This window comes from Coffea arabica, chromosome 5e, assembly GCF_036785885.1.
Source record: "Coffea arabica cultivar ET-39 chromosome 5e, Coffea Arabica ET-39 HiFi, whole genome shotgun sequence".
Classification (NCBI taxonomy): Eukaryota; Viridiplantae; Streptophyta; class Magnoliopsida; order Gentianales; family Rubiaceae; genus Coffea; species Coffea arabica.
In genome coordinates, this window is record NC_092318.1 from 51,181,698 (window position 1) to 51,198,085 (window position 16,388).

The 16,388-nt window shown below is 35.2% G+C and overlaps 2 protein-coding genes across 8 annotated transcripts; one reads left to right on the forward strand and one right to left on the reverse strand.

The window, feature by feature from the left end:
• Positions 1-2,849: 2,849 nt before the first annotated feature.
• On the forward strand, positions 2,850-9,112 carry LOC113688565 (uncharacterized). Of its 2 annotated transcripts, none has more exons than XM_072049143.1 (9): positions 2,850-3,359; positions 3,867-3,983; positions 4,895-4,977; positions 5,648-6,111; positions 6,656-6,831; positions 6,986-7,071; positions 7,547-7,680; positions 8,259-8,576; positions 8,837-9,112. In XM_072049143.1, the coding sequence occupies exons 1-9, from the start codon at positions 2,991-2,993 to the stop codon at positions 9,022-9,024; spliced, it is 1,935 nt and encodes a 644-aa protein (XP_071905244.1). In that variant the 5' UTR covers positions 2,850-2,990; the 3' UTR covers positions 9,025-9,112. The 2 variants fall into 2 exon arrangements, with proteins under 2 accessions (XP_071905244.1, XP_027062225.1); XM_027206424.2 differs by having other exon boundaries at positions 8,271-8,576.
• A 1,175-nt stretch (positions 9,113-10,287) lies between these two features.
• Positions 10,288-15,961, reverse strand: LOC113688056 (probable E3 ubiquitin-protein ligase ZFP1). Of its 6 annotated transcripts, none has more exons than XM_027205662.2 (8): positions 15,883-15,961; positions 15,382-15,470; positions 14,586-14,641; positions 12,600-13,442; positions 11,920-12,302; positions 11,693-11,791; positions 11,385-11,552; positions 10,288-10,767 (listed from the first exon to the last, which is right to left on the reverse strand). In XM_027205662.2, exons 2-8 carry the CDS (start codon positions 15,390-15,392, stop codon positions 10,615-10,617), a joined length of 1,713 nt encoding a protein of 570 aa, XP_027061463.1. In that variant the 5' UTR covers positions 15,393-15,470; positions 15,883-15,961; the 3' UTR covers positions 10,288-10,614. The 6 variants fall into 6 exon arrangements, with proteins under 6 accessions (XP_027061463.1, XP_071905246.1, XP_027061461.1 ...); XM_072049145.1 differs by lacking the exon at positions 14,586-14,641 and adding an exon at positions 14,642-14,738; XM_027205660.2 differs by lacking the exon at positions 15,883-15,961 and adding an exon at positions 15,733-15,876.
• Between the last annotated feature and the right edge of the window lie 427 nt (positions 15,962-16,388).

Sequence of the window (16,388 nt, forward strand, 5' to 3'; positions counted from 1 at the left end):
TAATACTTCTATTATTAAACATAACCTAAACTATCTAACGATGAATAGCCAGATATGCATTTGCCTAACATAATAAGCCACATTTGATAAAAACAAATTTTTCATGAGTTTCGAATAAACACTCGTTAATATGGCTAAATTATTATTTGAAGACACATAATCATAATTATCCGTTTAGATTAGTTGTTTTTTGGGGTGTTTTTGAAAAATTTTACTATAGTAGTGTATATTAAAAAATTTTACTATAAAAATTTTTTGAAAATTTTGATATATTGTATGAATGAGATATTTTTTGAGTTATTATGTATTACTGTAACATTGTATTTGAAAAACTTGTTTTTGAAAAAACAGCAAATCTAAACGGATTACTTTTTTCTAAACTAACTGTACTCTTTCGAACAAAAAATAACACCTGATACCATCATGCCCAATCCATTGGCCAAACCATTATTAAAATGTTTGGCTAACAAGTGCTTTTAAAACACACGTCATATAATTTCGAGTGTTTTTTTTTTATAAGAGCGAAACTAATTCAATAAAACATTAATGTAAGAGAAGACAATAAACATGCTATATGCATTGAAATGATTAATTAAATGGTATTTAAGTGTATGAGTGCCCAGAACACTCAAATAAAAAAAATGCAATAGTTAAATTTCAAACAACTACCTCAGAGTCCCTGAAAAAAAAAAAAAAAAACTACTACCCCTGAGTTATTGCAACTTCTCTAGCCTTTCATAGGTGTATAAACATAAACTATTAATTTGCACACAAGTACTAAATTATTTTTCTTCCATTTCTAAAAACAAATTAACAAGAGTATAAATTTTAGTGAATTTGTAATCATGCTCTTATTCATAATTTATCCCATTCACCAATTCGCAATCTATAAATTTCATTAACTACGAGCATGTGCAGAATAAGTACCCAAAGTCAAACAAGGAAAAGAGGGTAATAGAATAAGGACCATATCGGTAAAATTCTACTATGTTAAGAGGGATAATATCAGAAACCTCCCCTGAGGTTTCTTGAAATATCACTAAGCTCCCCCCATATTTTGGAAATCTCTCTTACCACCCCTCAAGTGATTGTGGGGTCATAAGTCACTAGTTGACTTCATCAGTTGCCAATAATACCCTTGTTTCTCCTGTTACCTTATAAAAGGGAAAAAAATTTAAAGTAAAGAAATTAAAACAATTAAATATTTTACTCTTAAAGCTTTTTGTGGACATTTTACTCTCAAACATTCAATTTATAATAAATATATAAATGTTTTTAAGTAAAATTTAAAAAGTGTTACAGTAATTTCTTACAAAAAAAAACTAGTAGGTTATCTAATTAACATAAATTAAATATTTTTTAAAAAATAAATATCCTATAAAGTACCAACTCTTTATGGCTTTTCTCTATTACATGAACCAAGTACCAGGTTTTTATGAGCATTTTATTTTGAATCATTTAATTTATGTTAAATACATAAATATTTGCAAATAAAATTCAAAAGCCATTACACAAATATTTTTACAGAAATAGCAGTAACCTCCCTTAAATATAAATGAAGTATTTGAAAGTAAAAAAAAATTGTCCATAACATACTAGTTCTTTACAAGTTTCTTCCATTATATGAATAAAGTACTAGTTATTTATGAGTATTTTACTTTGAATCATTTAATTTATATTAAATACATAAATGTTTATAAGTGAAATTCAAAAAGTTTTACACTAATATTATTACGAAAGGGAAACTAGAAGGTTTTGTATTTAACATAAATTAAATATGTGAAAGTAAAAAAAGAAATTACCCACTTTTTACTAGTTTTTTACGGGTTTCTTCTATTATATGAATAAAGTACTAGTTATTTATAAGAATTTTACTCGGAATCATATAATTTATGTTAAATACATAAATGTTTGTAAGTAAAATTTAAAAAGTGATATACTACTATTTTTACGAAAGGAAGACTAGTAGGTTTTGTATTTAACATAAATTAAATACGTGAAGGTAAAAAAAAAAGAAAAGAAATTGCCCATAACATATCAACTCTTTATGGGTTTCCTCTATTATACGAACAAAGTAATAGCTATTTATAACCATTTTATTATGAATCATTTAATTTATATTAAATATACAAATGGTTGTAAGTAAAATTCAAAAAGTATTACACTCAAATTTTTACGAAAGCGAAACTGGTAGGTTTTGTATTTAACATAAATTAATTATGTGAAAGTAATACTCGCAGGTAATTTAATTAGTTTAATTAGTGACTTAATTAAATGCATCTATTTCATAAACCCTAAAGGACGAGTTTAATTAGTTTAATTGTGTGAGTGTCCTAATTAAAGGATGAATTAGCCATTTCTATGTCCAGTTACCTCTCCATCTGCGCAGCTATTTCAAGCAGTAGTTTCACCTTTTAAAGGAGAAACTAGAAGCACTCAACGAAGCCATTGCATGTCCAATGGTCATGCAACAGTGCTCATGCCAGAAAAATACTCTCCAATTCACATTTTTCACCTACTGCAACTTTCTTATATCACTGTATCAGTCAACCTAAGGGTATGAAGGGAACTAAAATACTCTCCCTCCTCCAAAATGCATTTTCTATTGTTACTTTTGCTTAGAGGGGCTGACATTGTTAAGAAAATGTCAATTCAAAGGGTGGTAAGAGAGATTTTCAAAATATGGGGGGAGCTTAGTGATATTTCAAGAAACCTCAGGGGAGGTTTCTGATATTATCCCATGTTAAGAATAAGATAGGTTATTTTTAAAAGATATAGGAGCTAAAGTAAAATTTTGAGGATATATAGGGACTTTTCAACAATACATTACGCCCCAATAAAAGCCCAAGTTTTCTCAGGGGTTCTGGCGGGCCGTCTAAACGGGGTGCAAGCTCTGCCTCGCTGCCGCTGCTGCTGCAGCTGCTACCGCCCTCCCCCCGTTTTCTTATATATGTTGAAGTGGTTCAGCACGCAGCAGTTGATTAGCAAACATGTCAGAAAAACCAACTAAAAAACCGCCAAAGAAGATCAGGAAGGGCGCCAAAAATCATAACCCAAGGCGTAGTATAAAGCCGTGGGATCACGACGATGATATTCCCTCCATGAAATCCAAGAACCTCAGGGGCATTAAGGGAGCTATACGGGCTGTTACGAACCCCAGTTACTGTTTAGAGATGGGCATTGGGAATTTAAACCGGGATGGTGAAAGTCTTCGGTACCATCACCGGAAAAAACTCTGGTTGCTTCTGAAGAAGTTAATGAGAATGCAGAATTGGGCCGAGGCCAGTGGTGTTTTAAGTGTTTTGCTTAGAGGGACTGCTAGAGAAAAATCAATTTCGAGAAATCGAATAAAATATTTTGTACGAATTCACTACTTGAGCTCTCTCTCTCTCTCTCTCTCTCTCGCGTCAATTGTAGGCAGATTTTAAAGTTTCTTTTGTAAATGTTTAGTCATGTTGAATATACCGAAATAGTTCTGGTGCTTAGTGATGATGTTTTTGAGGCATTAATGAGGAAATAAGAGAAGCTTTATATGTCAGATAATGTTACATTGGAAAAGAAACAGTCTTTCTTTTTTTTTTTTTAATCTTTTCATAGAGTTTGGACACCTTAACATGTTTAATTAAAAGCTCTTTGATGCCTAGAAAAGTTAGTGATGGAGGGGGTAATCAATTTCCATTTTAAGCTATTATAAGAGTATATCGGTTACTTACTGTTGGTGTTAGTGTTCTTGTCCATTCTGTGAGTTCTTGTTTCTTTGGTAGATTTCGAGTTGGCTTGTTCTTTTCAGTTCAGTTTAAGGATAGCATAAGAAAATAATGGATCAGAGTTGATGTAATCTAATTACATATACACAATCCTTGCAGGCTACACTAGAGCTTCTCCAACGTATAAAAGGTGATAACATTAACAAAAGAAGAATGCAGGCTGTTTATGACTTGTGGATGATGAGGTTAGGGCCAATGAGAATGCGGCCAGCAGAGGTACAGATATGAGCATTGCTTATCATTTATCTGATTAAGTTGCTTTCTTCTGTTGAAGTGTTCCTTATCAATCTGAAATTTAATGGTCTCCATACAAAGGAAATTTAGGCAACGAGAAGTGCCTCTCTTTGTAGGGAAACCTTTGAAATTATTAAACATGAGTAATTTTAAGGGGAAAGCCTAAGAGAAAGCCAGGTCCTGAATTACACTGTCATTGATTTCGCTTTCTTTTTTCTACTTTTGTGTGGCTAACTTGCAGTGAGATCTGTTGCTAAGAGCCAGTGCTTTGAACACATAATGGTAGGATATTATTCACTGTTACACAACATGAGAAGAGAAGCTCATCTTTTTGGTTAACAACAATTTCAAGTTAAATAATTGTTTCTGTTGCCTTCTTTTGGGACTTCTTTTGACCATGATATTTTGTTTAACATGCATTCCTATAAAGAATACTTGAAAATGAACTGCTAGTGCTACTGTAAAAAATGATCTAACATTGAAGAAGTTTATTCACTTCCTTTTGTAAACATTCACCGACAAGAAAGAGATCAATCAGAAGAATTTGGATTGAAATTTGTATGTGAAATAGCTTAAGCGAATCTTGCTGAAGAGAATCTGGAATAATTATGTGTTTGGTGTTGACATGGAAAATGGAAACCTTTTTTTCTTAAATATGGAATTAGTAGCTACCAAGACTATAGAGGCGACCAGGCAGAGGCTCGGTTAATGTGCATTGAAATTACTCATGTGGAAGAACATTTTACAGAAGATCCTTCTAATTACTTAAATGTTTCTTGGACCGGAATACCATTATTTGCTAGTATTGTTATTTTAATATGCATTTTATTTCAGACTTGGCTTTGTTTGACTATCTTGGGTATTGAATTATAGCATCTTCAAAATTTGGGCAGGACAGGTTTGCTGCTCTAAAGGAATATATACTTTTCTGTCTAACTCGAGGGGATACAGAGGATGCACACACGGCTGCTGTTTGGTATGCATGTCATGTTTGTTGGTTCTATGTTGTTTTCATTTCTCAAGTAGTAACATTTTTATCCAGCAACTTGCGTCCTGTTCTAAATTGAAAATTAACCACTTAAATGGATCTAAAAATTGTTTGTTCTAGATTTTAAATAAATGATTTAGCTTAGGGATGCCGTGACTGTTCTTAATCTAAATCTAATATAGTTGGAAAAAGCAACTTGTTTTATGTTATCAAACTCCTTATAACTTTCCACCTTCCTAATGTCTTCAGCTTTATCGAGTGTCAATATTTAATCTGTGCTTGCAAGGCCCGGTTGTGTTTTGAAATCTTTGCTCAGCATGTTTTCTCTGATGACAGAGGCATACGCTTGCAACTTATTATTTTTTTTCCAAAGAATTGTTTTATTTTGCTTCTATAAAGTTGAAAATGGCCACTGTGAAAATTAGACCCATAAATTTGAACTTGGAATTTCATTTGGTTCATAATTGGAGGCACAACAGGATATACACCTTTCCCTTGAGACCTAATGGGAGGCACAAAAAAGAGCATGCAGAAAAACCAGTTCATATCCCACACGTGCTATGGATGGATATAACTTTGGCCACAATTATCTATTGTTATGGTATTCCAGTATGTGAATGTTTGATGAGTTAAGTCATGACCACATTTCTCTGGTCAGTCTCATGCAGGAATGTGGTTTTGATAGTGATGCGGTCTCAAACTTGGTTGTCGGATTGACATTTTCGCAGTTATGGTATTCAAGTATCCCAAAAGAAATGCAATTAGGGCGTTTGAGTAAGTGTGCTACTCCCATGCAATTGGAGATCTCTGGAGGTAGAATCTCTACGTCACTTAAGAATTCTGAGGAGCACAATGCTATTGAATCTCAAGCAACAAATGTTCCTTCCAAATGTGCTTCAAACATCTCTGTTGGCAACTACAAAGGTTATTCAAAAAATGATGATGTTGATCAAAATGGAGAAGTGTCAATGAATTTTGAGGATAACATGGGCGGACAATCTCCCCACCAGTTCCAGGCACTAGGGTTTTACATGCATTCTGTGGAAAGAAGTGGAGATGAAGAATCTACATCTCCATTTCAGGGTGATGTTGTACCTAGGACCTCCATTTTCTATACTTGTGGTGCGCTTTAATATTTCTTTCTTTTTGGTGTTAATATAACTTAAAAAAAGTTATTTAAGTACCTTGATCTTTTGCAAGAGTTTAAGAAAGTAGCTCTAGATAACTATTTGCTATTGCAACTAATGGCTTGAAAAGTGAAGAAGTTAATTGAGTACTCTCCATTTCCCCCAAAACCAGCCCTTCCTCCATCCAAATCAAAATGCATGCTATACTATGAAGATGAGAAATTATTCCAAAGAAACTTCTTTGAAAATGATAGTTGTCTTCACAAGTCTAAACTTCCCCATTTTGTCTGATCAAAACTTTTATGTTTGTGATGCTTCTTAAGAAGTTTGGTAATTTCATAATCAAGATGTATACTATAATGTTGACCAACCTGCTAGGACCTCCTGATTTACTCTTCTACTGTTTCAGTTGGTTGCTAGAAGTGCTTCTAAGAAAGATCTGACTTTAAATTGTTTCAGTATCTGTAGTTCCCGCTTTGTTTTGTGCTTGATGGGGTCAAAATTAAGATTGAGCTTTTATTGATCTGTTGAAATATCAGGTCTACCGCCATGGCTATTGCCTTTGCAACTCCCTCATTCAACTGAAAATCTGGAGAATTTCATTTATATGCATCGAAACTCACTTAATGACTACTACAAGAATGCATTGAAATATTTCCGTGCTGCTCTTTACTCAGAGCCACCAGCATATGAGGCCTTTCATCCTCTGATACAGGTATTGCAAGTTTGTGCAATTATGTGAACTAAATGCGAATTCGCAATTCATCTAAGTTTTTAATACAGATCTAGATTTGATAATAGAAATCCTTTTACAGAATTTTGAGTTTCGGATACCTATAAACTTTAATTTTGTGGCACTCTTGTACCAGATGCTATTGGTTGGAGATCAGGTTCAGGAGGCCTTGAATGAGGTTGAAAAGTTTTCTTGTAATCCAGAGACAGCACTTCAATTAAGGTGATGACTTCTGTAAAACCTTGACATGGAGTGGTTTCTTTATGTGGGCATGCCATTAAGCGTTTGAAACAAGAAAAAGTAGTCATAAAATGCAGAATTGCTGTTCAAAAAAAATGCACTTTTTGGGGATTGAAAAGATTTTCCGAATTCTCCAAAATTTTCAGTGAAACGAAAATCTGATAATCCATATTTACTTCTTTTCATTTTCACCTGTTTTCTGGCGGAAATAATGGAGCCTAAGCTTTAAGTTGAGATCTCTTTAATTCAAAAAGTCTACCGTTCATATTGTGTGTTGAAAAGTCTGGAATACTTTTTGGCTCCAGTTACTGACTACATCTTTGTTAGATATGGTAAAATAACCTCTTAATTGCTGCCTGTTTTCTGTTGCTCTATAGGGAGCATGGATATCAGTGACTAGTGCTCTAAGAATCCTGCAATAAGAATTCGTGTTTACTTTTGGTTATTTTGGTTGCAGATTGAAGACTAGTTTGTTGGAATACTTTAATGATGGCAACTATGGCAAACTTCCCATGCATTTTGAGGACATCTTGAAGAAGGACCCTACATGTAGCTACTCATTGGCTAGACTTGTGAATATGCATCGAATAGGTATACTTTTTAGAGTACAACTGATGATTTCATTTGAATTGACATCGTGGGAATTAAATCTCTAGTGCACTAGCCTATCTGGTCACCATTGTCGCACTTGTAAGTTCACGTCCTGGGTTCTTATTTGGTGTCAATCTATTCTATGCGTCATACTTGCTCATTTAATTCTTTTTATGTGGTCTGCTCTTCTGGCGGGTTTTTGAGACGGTTTTCACCATGAAATTATAATGATGCTGTTTTCTTGATCTCTCCTCTCAAGTCATAAACATTTGCTTTTGTCCCTTCTTTATAATGAAGGGAAGGGGGAAAAGGAATCTAACTGCATCTTGCATGCAAATAACACACACTGAGCATTATATGGTCAATCCATTTTTCAGTTCATTTTTAATCTATCGACTTTTGCTTGTTTTTTTCATCCTTTATCCATATATCCTTGCGTATGGGTGCTATTGCTTAACTTTTCTCAACCTGTTGATTGTTGACGGCATGATATTGATAGTGCAGGCAGCCCCCAGGGAGTTCTTCCTTTTGCTGCAATATATTCGAATTTTATTTTGTAGACTCTTACTATCTCAAAGTTGTATTGTCAGGGTATTACGGTACTGAAAAGCTTGTTGAGATGATAGCATGGCATTTGGATGCTGTGCTTGCAGAGTACAGTACATGGAAAGAGTTTGCTTCCTGCTTTCTGGAGCTCTCGCAGACTGTGGGAGATCAAGTATCAGCATGTTTTGACAGCAATGAAGCTGGGAAGAAAGAGAACTTCTCATGCAATGTTATTCAAATTCCAGCAATTTTTACCAACCCTGAATCCCAATGTACTTGGAGATTACGGTGCAGGTGGTGGGAGAAACGTCATTACAGTCGAAAGATACTTGAATCGGAAATTGCAGCAGGTATCGTATACATCAGTTGCATCTTTCGTTTCTCTCGCTTGAAGCTTCTAAACCTCTTAGTTGCTAGCTTTGCGTTTACTAGCTCCTCTTTTAACTTTCCTCAAAATGAGACATGGTATTCATCACACGACCAAATATTTTCAGCTCTTGGCTGTCAAAATTAATCTACTGATGGAAAAGTCATGAACCTCTTAACAAGTTGATTTTATTACTGAAAGTGCAAGTGTGAATCTCAGTTAATGATTTTCTTCTGGTGACAGGAGACCTGCAACTCATAACCTACAAGGCAGCGGCTGCATGTCATCTCTATGGACGGGAATTCAGATATGTTGTTAAAGCTAGTGAACAATTAGGGAGGGAAAAAAATATTGAATCGCTGTCTATTTTGCGGATGCATGATCGGAATTCTGTTGGATTTTATTCTAGTATTGGCAAGAAAAGTTTATGAATTAAGTGCAATTGATTAACTCAAGAAAGAAGCTCTTATTATTCTTGTCCGATTTGATTTATCTGGAGAGCTGATTCTGCCTTTTGAAGAGCTGATTTTTCCCCTTTGAAACAGATTCAAGACAATTGACCGATTTTTTCAATTGTTGATAGACCTAGTCAGATGCAATCAGGTGTTCATTATATTAAATTTTTTTTTTTTTTTAAAAAAAAGAAGCAAAACAACAACTAACTTTAAATAATAAGAATAACTCATCTAATGGCACGTAACTAACTAAGGAACGCGGGTAAAATTTTGTTAAACTATACGCAAAAATTAAGTGTTCAGGTTTCAATTTTGTAGTTTATTAAATTCTTTTTTCTTTTTTACTGACTAATTTCTTTCAGTAATTGGAAAAAAAAAAAAAAATTTCCTCAAATGTGCTACGTTTGCTCTAAATCCGATACACTGAAGACTAGATTTATTTTTGTCAAAATTACAGAGACTAAAACTGCGCATGTGCTAGACATTAGGGACCAAATTTGTTTTCATCGAAACTTTTAAGGACTATAATCAAACAGGTACTAAACATCGGGTATTAAAGTTCCACTTTGACTCTTCAATCGTCCCCTATCTCCCTCCTGTTGAGCCGCAAAAGAAACCAAACTTGAAAAGAATGGTTGGAACCGAAGCTTGGATGCTTAATCAATAATCAAAGCTAATAGGAAATGGTGATGCAGGATAGTCCCATAAAATCAGAGGCCACTTAACCTTCCATTCATTTTGAACCTACGTTTTAAGAACTTTTTATTTCGGAAAGCATCTAAAGTGCTTTTCCATGATGAGTTTCCAGTGCTCCAAGATTAGGGTGGCAAAAAAAGCCTCTCCACATCTCTCATTCCCATGAACTACTTCATCCAGACAGTTTTAGAAAAGCAAAACTGAATGGATAAATGAACAACAACAAACTGTCCCATAACCTCTTCTTTTACTTTTTAATCCAAAGAGTAGTAGCATTTGATTGCTCGAAAAGGGTAAAAGCACCCCTCAGTGCCTTTCCATCCGAGAGGTATTCATGCCAGCTCATGCTTGGATGTTTCCCTAAAACCAACTAGTGCTTTTCTACCAAAATCCGTACTACCACTTTGTCCAAAAGGGAAACACTGCTATCAGCTTAAACAAAGACCAATTCTGCAATAACAAGTGAAGTAGCAAAATCACCACAACAGTAAGAAGGGTATAATTCTGTCTTCAAAATCAGCAGTAAAACAAAGAATCAATGAATTGTCACATACAAACTACAGCAATATTTTACTTTCAGCTATAAATATCCTATTAAGTACACATGGGATATATGACCGGAAACTAATCCAGTGCACATGCAAGATTAAACAACAAAAGTTAGGAAGTCTGTACAATTTTCCAGAGAGACATAAAGCCAACAGATAAATGTTTGGAACAACGTTGACCGTCAGTCTTATCTCTGCGAGCATATACACATATATATATAGAATACATCAAAAGGAAAAGATCCCTCTTTTTTGGACAATAAATACTGGATCACAGAGCAAAAGGTGACTTATTTAACTAGATCTTCTGAACACCATCTAGCTAGTGTCGCAGATCCTTCCTTCCCGCGGTCAATGCTGCAGATTTGCAAATGGGGCAAGTATTCTTCACAAGTAGCCACTTCTTTATGCAGTCTACATGGTACTCATGACCACAATCTAGTGTTCCAACCTTTTCTTGATCCTTGTAATCAGTCTGAAAATGGAAAAAACAATAAAACGAGAACTTAAGTGGACTGCCGAAAGACCAAGACAATGGCCTTCTTCATCAGCAAGCAAAGATGCAAGCCTCATCCAAGGTAACACCAACAAAAGTCATAATACTAAAGGAATAGCTAGAATATGAGAGGTGAGGGAGGAAATGATGTGTTCTTCATGTAATTACTCAATAGCCAACTGTAAATTGCACTAGGGTGTTTCAATCCAAGTTGGAGATGTTGATGCAAGGAAAAAACCTTGACAAATAAGGTTAACGAGTAATAGTTAACCACACATTCTCAGTACTCGAAATAGCAGCCTAATTACCAATCACACCTTTCGAGAGCTAACATTCAAGTTTTGAAGAACCTTTACAACATTCTCATGTGCAGGAAGAAGCCACAGTGTAATGAAAAAGGGTTATGGGTCTAATTCTTATACAAAAAACAAAACCTTACAGACAGTTACCTGTGGAAGTGATTTCTTTGAGCAAGACGCGCACAATACAAGGGTAAATGCAATAATTATAACAAGTCATGCCATAAACAGTGTCATCCTTGGAACCTTATTCCAGAGATTCAAGCATAGTAAATAAGGGAATTCTGCTTGAAATACCTGGCATATCACACAGAAATCTACTTCCTGATTCATGGATGCTGCCACATCCAGATCAAGACAGGTTGCTGATAGAGTAAATGATCTTGTTTTTAAGTTGGTTGTAATGGCGTCTTCTGATAAGCCAGTACCTACACTGCCAATCTGTTCCCCCAATGCAAGCAGCTCCTGGAATGGAACTCTAAAATCTCAGTGTGTTTCTTACTACAGCGAAGGTTAATCCATTGAGGGTTGCACAACATATCAAGCTGCAAAATAAGCACCCATAAAAGCTGTAATTTATCACAAAGTGCCACCAATAAACTTACCTCATAAGACATGTGATCTATATCCAAGCGCATATCTCTGTGCTGATCCATTGGATCCCCTGCTTCATTGAAACCAGGAACTTCCAATATGGCAACCCCCTACATCATCCAGCCAGATTTACAAAGCATATACAATACTAAATATGACAACCATAGAGTTAATCAGATAACACAATTAAAAGAGACAAAAGGTGTAATGTAGTCAATGAATTTGAAGAAAATGTTACATCTTCTGGCAACAATCTCAAGTTCGGAAGGTTGCGGTGCCTAGTATTCATCTCAGGTGTAACTTCTCTCCGATGAGGCCTGTACAGCCGAAAGCCAGTTGGCGGAACAGGACCCATATATCGAGGTCCGGCCTCTACAACACCTTGAAAAGGACTTACAGCAGTACTATTTGCTGAAAATCGACGGGAAGAGGTTACCACTTGTGAACTGAAATTCATATTCTGGCCTCTCGCCCCTTGCACAGGTGGTAGCGGATGATGAATACCAGGATGTCCTTGAGGAACAGGAGTATGCAGAAATCCAGTGGAACTTCTGTTACTTGGCAGCTGAAAGCCATGTAAACCCATGTTACCAATCTCCATAGAACCTCCATTCATGCTACCTGGAACAATGAGAGGAGAGAAGGGGGGTAGGGGTGAAGGAGGAATGGAGGAACAGTCAGTGAGTCTGAAAAAATGGCTATGACAAGTCTCATAGGTTATGCTCTGTCTTTCCTTTAATAGCAAAGCACTATATTGTAAAACGAACTAAAGCAATCAACTAAACAAAAGACAACTTCTCAACTGTTTTGACTTAAACAAGAGCATAAGAAATATGGAGGGTTTGATCTTAGGAACTATAAGGCCACCTGGCAAAGACATTTAAAAATTAAAAGAAGTTATGTCTAATAACAAACTACCATGTAGATATGGTACAGAGGATGCTTGATTCCAGGTTACACTGTTGACATCTGGGCCCAACCAAGGATTGCTAGGTAACTGGAAGGGTTGACTGACAAAATTCCCTTGAATCAAATGATTAGAATTATGTGCTAATACGGAATCAGGACCAACAACACCAGATCTGTTCCCCACACTTCTATTAGATCCACTTTCAATGGTGGCTGAAGTCTCGTTCCCTCCATATTCAGGTGGTACAAATGGCATAGTATCTGTGAGTGTTACATCAGATTCAAGAGGCCTTGCACTCACAGGAGCAACAGAAGAACTAGAGCCTGCTAAGGAGTCACAATACTGGATATTCCATGGAAGGCCTTCAGCAGTCTTTCTTTTAAACGAGCCTCTGACACCATCCACATATGGATTGGTCCTCCCATAGCTGTCTGTAGGAACTCCAACCATCCTATGCGTACTTGGGAACGAAAACTGATCATGTGTCCCATGATTTACTGGGACAGGGAAATCTCTGGGAGCAGACGGAGGAATCATAAAGGGATTATACAGATTGGATGATGAACCACCGGCTAGGTCAACATTAGCAGCTGGATATTGATTGTACTGTGGCATGCCATAGAAGAAAGCAACTTCATGATGCTCTGATGGATGATGCAAGTTAAAGCTACTAGCATTTCCTGGAGGTGGGACTACTGTGTGTACATTAGGCTGTGGATAATTTGTCATAGCACCATAAAAGACGCATGATTCAGGATGGATGTAGTCTTGGCCTCGCTGATCTGATTCTAAATCAATCATATGCATATTTCTTTGCCCCATATTCGTGAAAAATATTGTGTCCTTGATGCCTGCAACAAGAAATGATAATTGACATTAGTCATTTATCATATGCCAACATTTGATACAGAAAGATCAAAAGCTGTACCAAAGAAGAAATGACTAAATTTGTTCAATTTTCAGCATATTAAAAAGCATCCCAACAGCTAACTGCAATTCTACCTCATCCAAAATTAAAATCTCAATCTGAAACACATCCCACAAATTGAATGCAGGAAAAGAAGAACAAAAATGCAAGCCACTATGACATTAATGATTGTCTTCTTGAAGCAAAGGAAGATTGGTGTAACAACAAGAGAAACAAGCTCCCAAAGTCCTATTTGAGCAAAGGTGTCTGAAACTGAATATGATACTCAAATTATCAAAACCTAAAGAGACACACAGCATAAAGAGAGCATAGAACTCAATCTAAAGTATCAAAATTTAGCTCAGATGATCCTATTTGCTAAGTCACACTCAAGTCAGCAAATACAAGCCAAAGACAAATTATCAAAGGCCTCATTACTAATAAAGAATAATAAAATAAATACATCATCACAATTAAGAATAAAGACAGAAGCAGCCTTTCTTTGTCGTGAATCTCAACACTGTAGAACAAACCACCAAAATCCTAGATGCGTTTACAAAGGATTTGACAATAGAATATTCTGGATATCCAATCACATGCCATATTATTGAAATATCAACTTCCCAAATCTGCAGGTCTCTTTGCTGAAAAGCCATCCTAAAAGCACGGAGCAACCACTTAACCACGAATTCAAGGCTTTCCTTCAATTGAATAAATGAATTTGCGTAAACATTTCATGACTCGTATCTCCACAACATGTCTAAAATATAAAATAAATCTAATGTATTTTTATGATCCAAATTTAAATGCATAAACCAGCATAGTTAATTCCAAAATGTAAACATTGAGTCCCACTTCTGCAGCTCTGTTTACAAAAGGTATCCGCAGCACATGGAATAGCCACCCGTCAATAATGTAAAGGCTTTCCTTCCATGGAGCAAGTGAAGTTATGATCAGTATTCTCCATATAGGTTGCACATCTGGCAGGTGTCTAAAAAATAAAACGAACACATATCTTCGAATAAAGCCAAATCTCAGATAGGAAACACTTTATTGGGAAATACAACTGCCAAATCGATGTCTTAACCTTTTTCTGCTGCATAGTTCCCAAAACATTTGAAGTTAACTGAAATTTCCACACACCTTGAAGTCAAGGAGCAAAGCATCAAGTCAGAATTAGTACGTTACTATGTTGACGCCATCAAAGTCCAAACACGCATAATTTTGTGAAAGCACCTAACTGTTGAACCATCAAAACTTCAAAAAACTCCACAATGGCCTAATAAAATAACCTTCAAAACTATGCACATGCAATGTAACCAAAACAATCCAGCAGATGTCGGACATTGTTAAAGGAATTCGACTCATAAACAGCCTAAGTAGAGTGAAGACTCTATGACGAACTCACAGATTTTTCAAGAAGTAAAAAGACCAAAAAAAAAAAAAAAGGAACCAACAATAGCAAGAGATGCATTGAGGCTTTTAATCATACTCAAGGAAAATTGTTCCATATATCAAACATATAGGGCAGTTCTTCGGCGTAGAACATGAATGCAACAAGCAGTTGAACTTCAAATATTTCTACAAAACAAGATAAAGAGATAAGCCTCCATGCATTCTACTACTAAAGGTCATTAAATGTAGACAAATATACTATTCTGCTTACCAACATTCTTCTCAAACAACAGCTTTAAAATACTTTAATTTCCTTAATTTTGTCCATCAACACAGGTAATAAAATAGTAGAAAAAACTAAACACTCATTTCTTGAAACACAATAAAAAACAATATTCCACCAGAACTTCTTGGTGGGTCACCTAAAAGCTCATGCCAAGCTTGCAATTCCTGGGAAAAAAGAAACAAATTCATAATCAAAATCTCACCTTTTTATCATCAAAAAGATCCAGGGCTGCCAAGGCTTTCACCTTTAATAATTACCACGAATAGCCTTTCAATAAATTATCTTCACGCCCTGTATCATCAGAGAAAAAGGCAAAAAAAAAAAAAAAAGCATTATACATTCAATAGAACCCTAAATTTGAGCCCAACAAAACAACTAACATTTTGATCATCATTGATCATCAAAACAAAAACCCACCAAAAAAATTTTCTTTCCAGGGCATGTGCATGCATTTGCATTTGCATTTGCATGTTTTCAAGTGAATTAATAAATAAATGTCAATTTAAATTCAAAATTTTGCGACAATTAAGAAAAAAGTTTCATCAAAACTAACCCCAATTAGGCGTTGATCAGAGTGAGATCGTGAAATCAAGTATAGAAAGAGAAAAGGCAGAGAGAGATATATCTCTGCAAATACGGAGAGAGAGAGAGAGAGAGAGGGAGGGAGAGAGAATTTGGGAGTTACAATGGAAAAAATACTGACCTGTTTGTGTTCTTTGTATTGTGCACTGGTAACAGTACAGAAAATAAAAGGAAAATAAAATAATACCCCCCCCCCCCCCCCCGCCCACCCCTCCAAAAAAAAAAAAGGAAGGAGTGAGTTTCTTTTTCTGTGCTAAATAAATCAATAAGGATCCGTTTGGCCCGCGTTTGCTATGTTGGATTCTTAAGGATTTGGAATGGAAATCAAGCTACGAATATCCATTGCGGTTGTGTACAATAATTATTTCAGATATTATTTTATTTGCAACATGAATACATTTTTAAACAATTTTTTTATATTTTTAATTATATTTTTATTTCATGCTTATTGTATCACAAAAAAATGTAAATAGTAATTTTTAAATAAAAGATTCTAAATAACTTCTATCTAAACCTTTTTAATAATCTCTGTCCAAACACGGTACACTTTGTGTAAGGATAGAGAATTATTTGGACAAATTTTAAAAATTATTATTATAGATCTTTTTTGTACACTGATATATATAA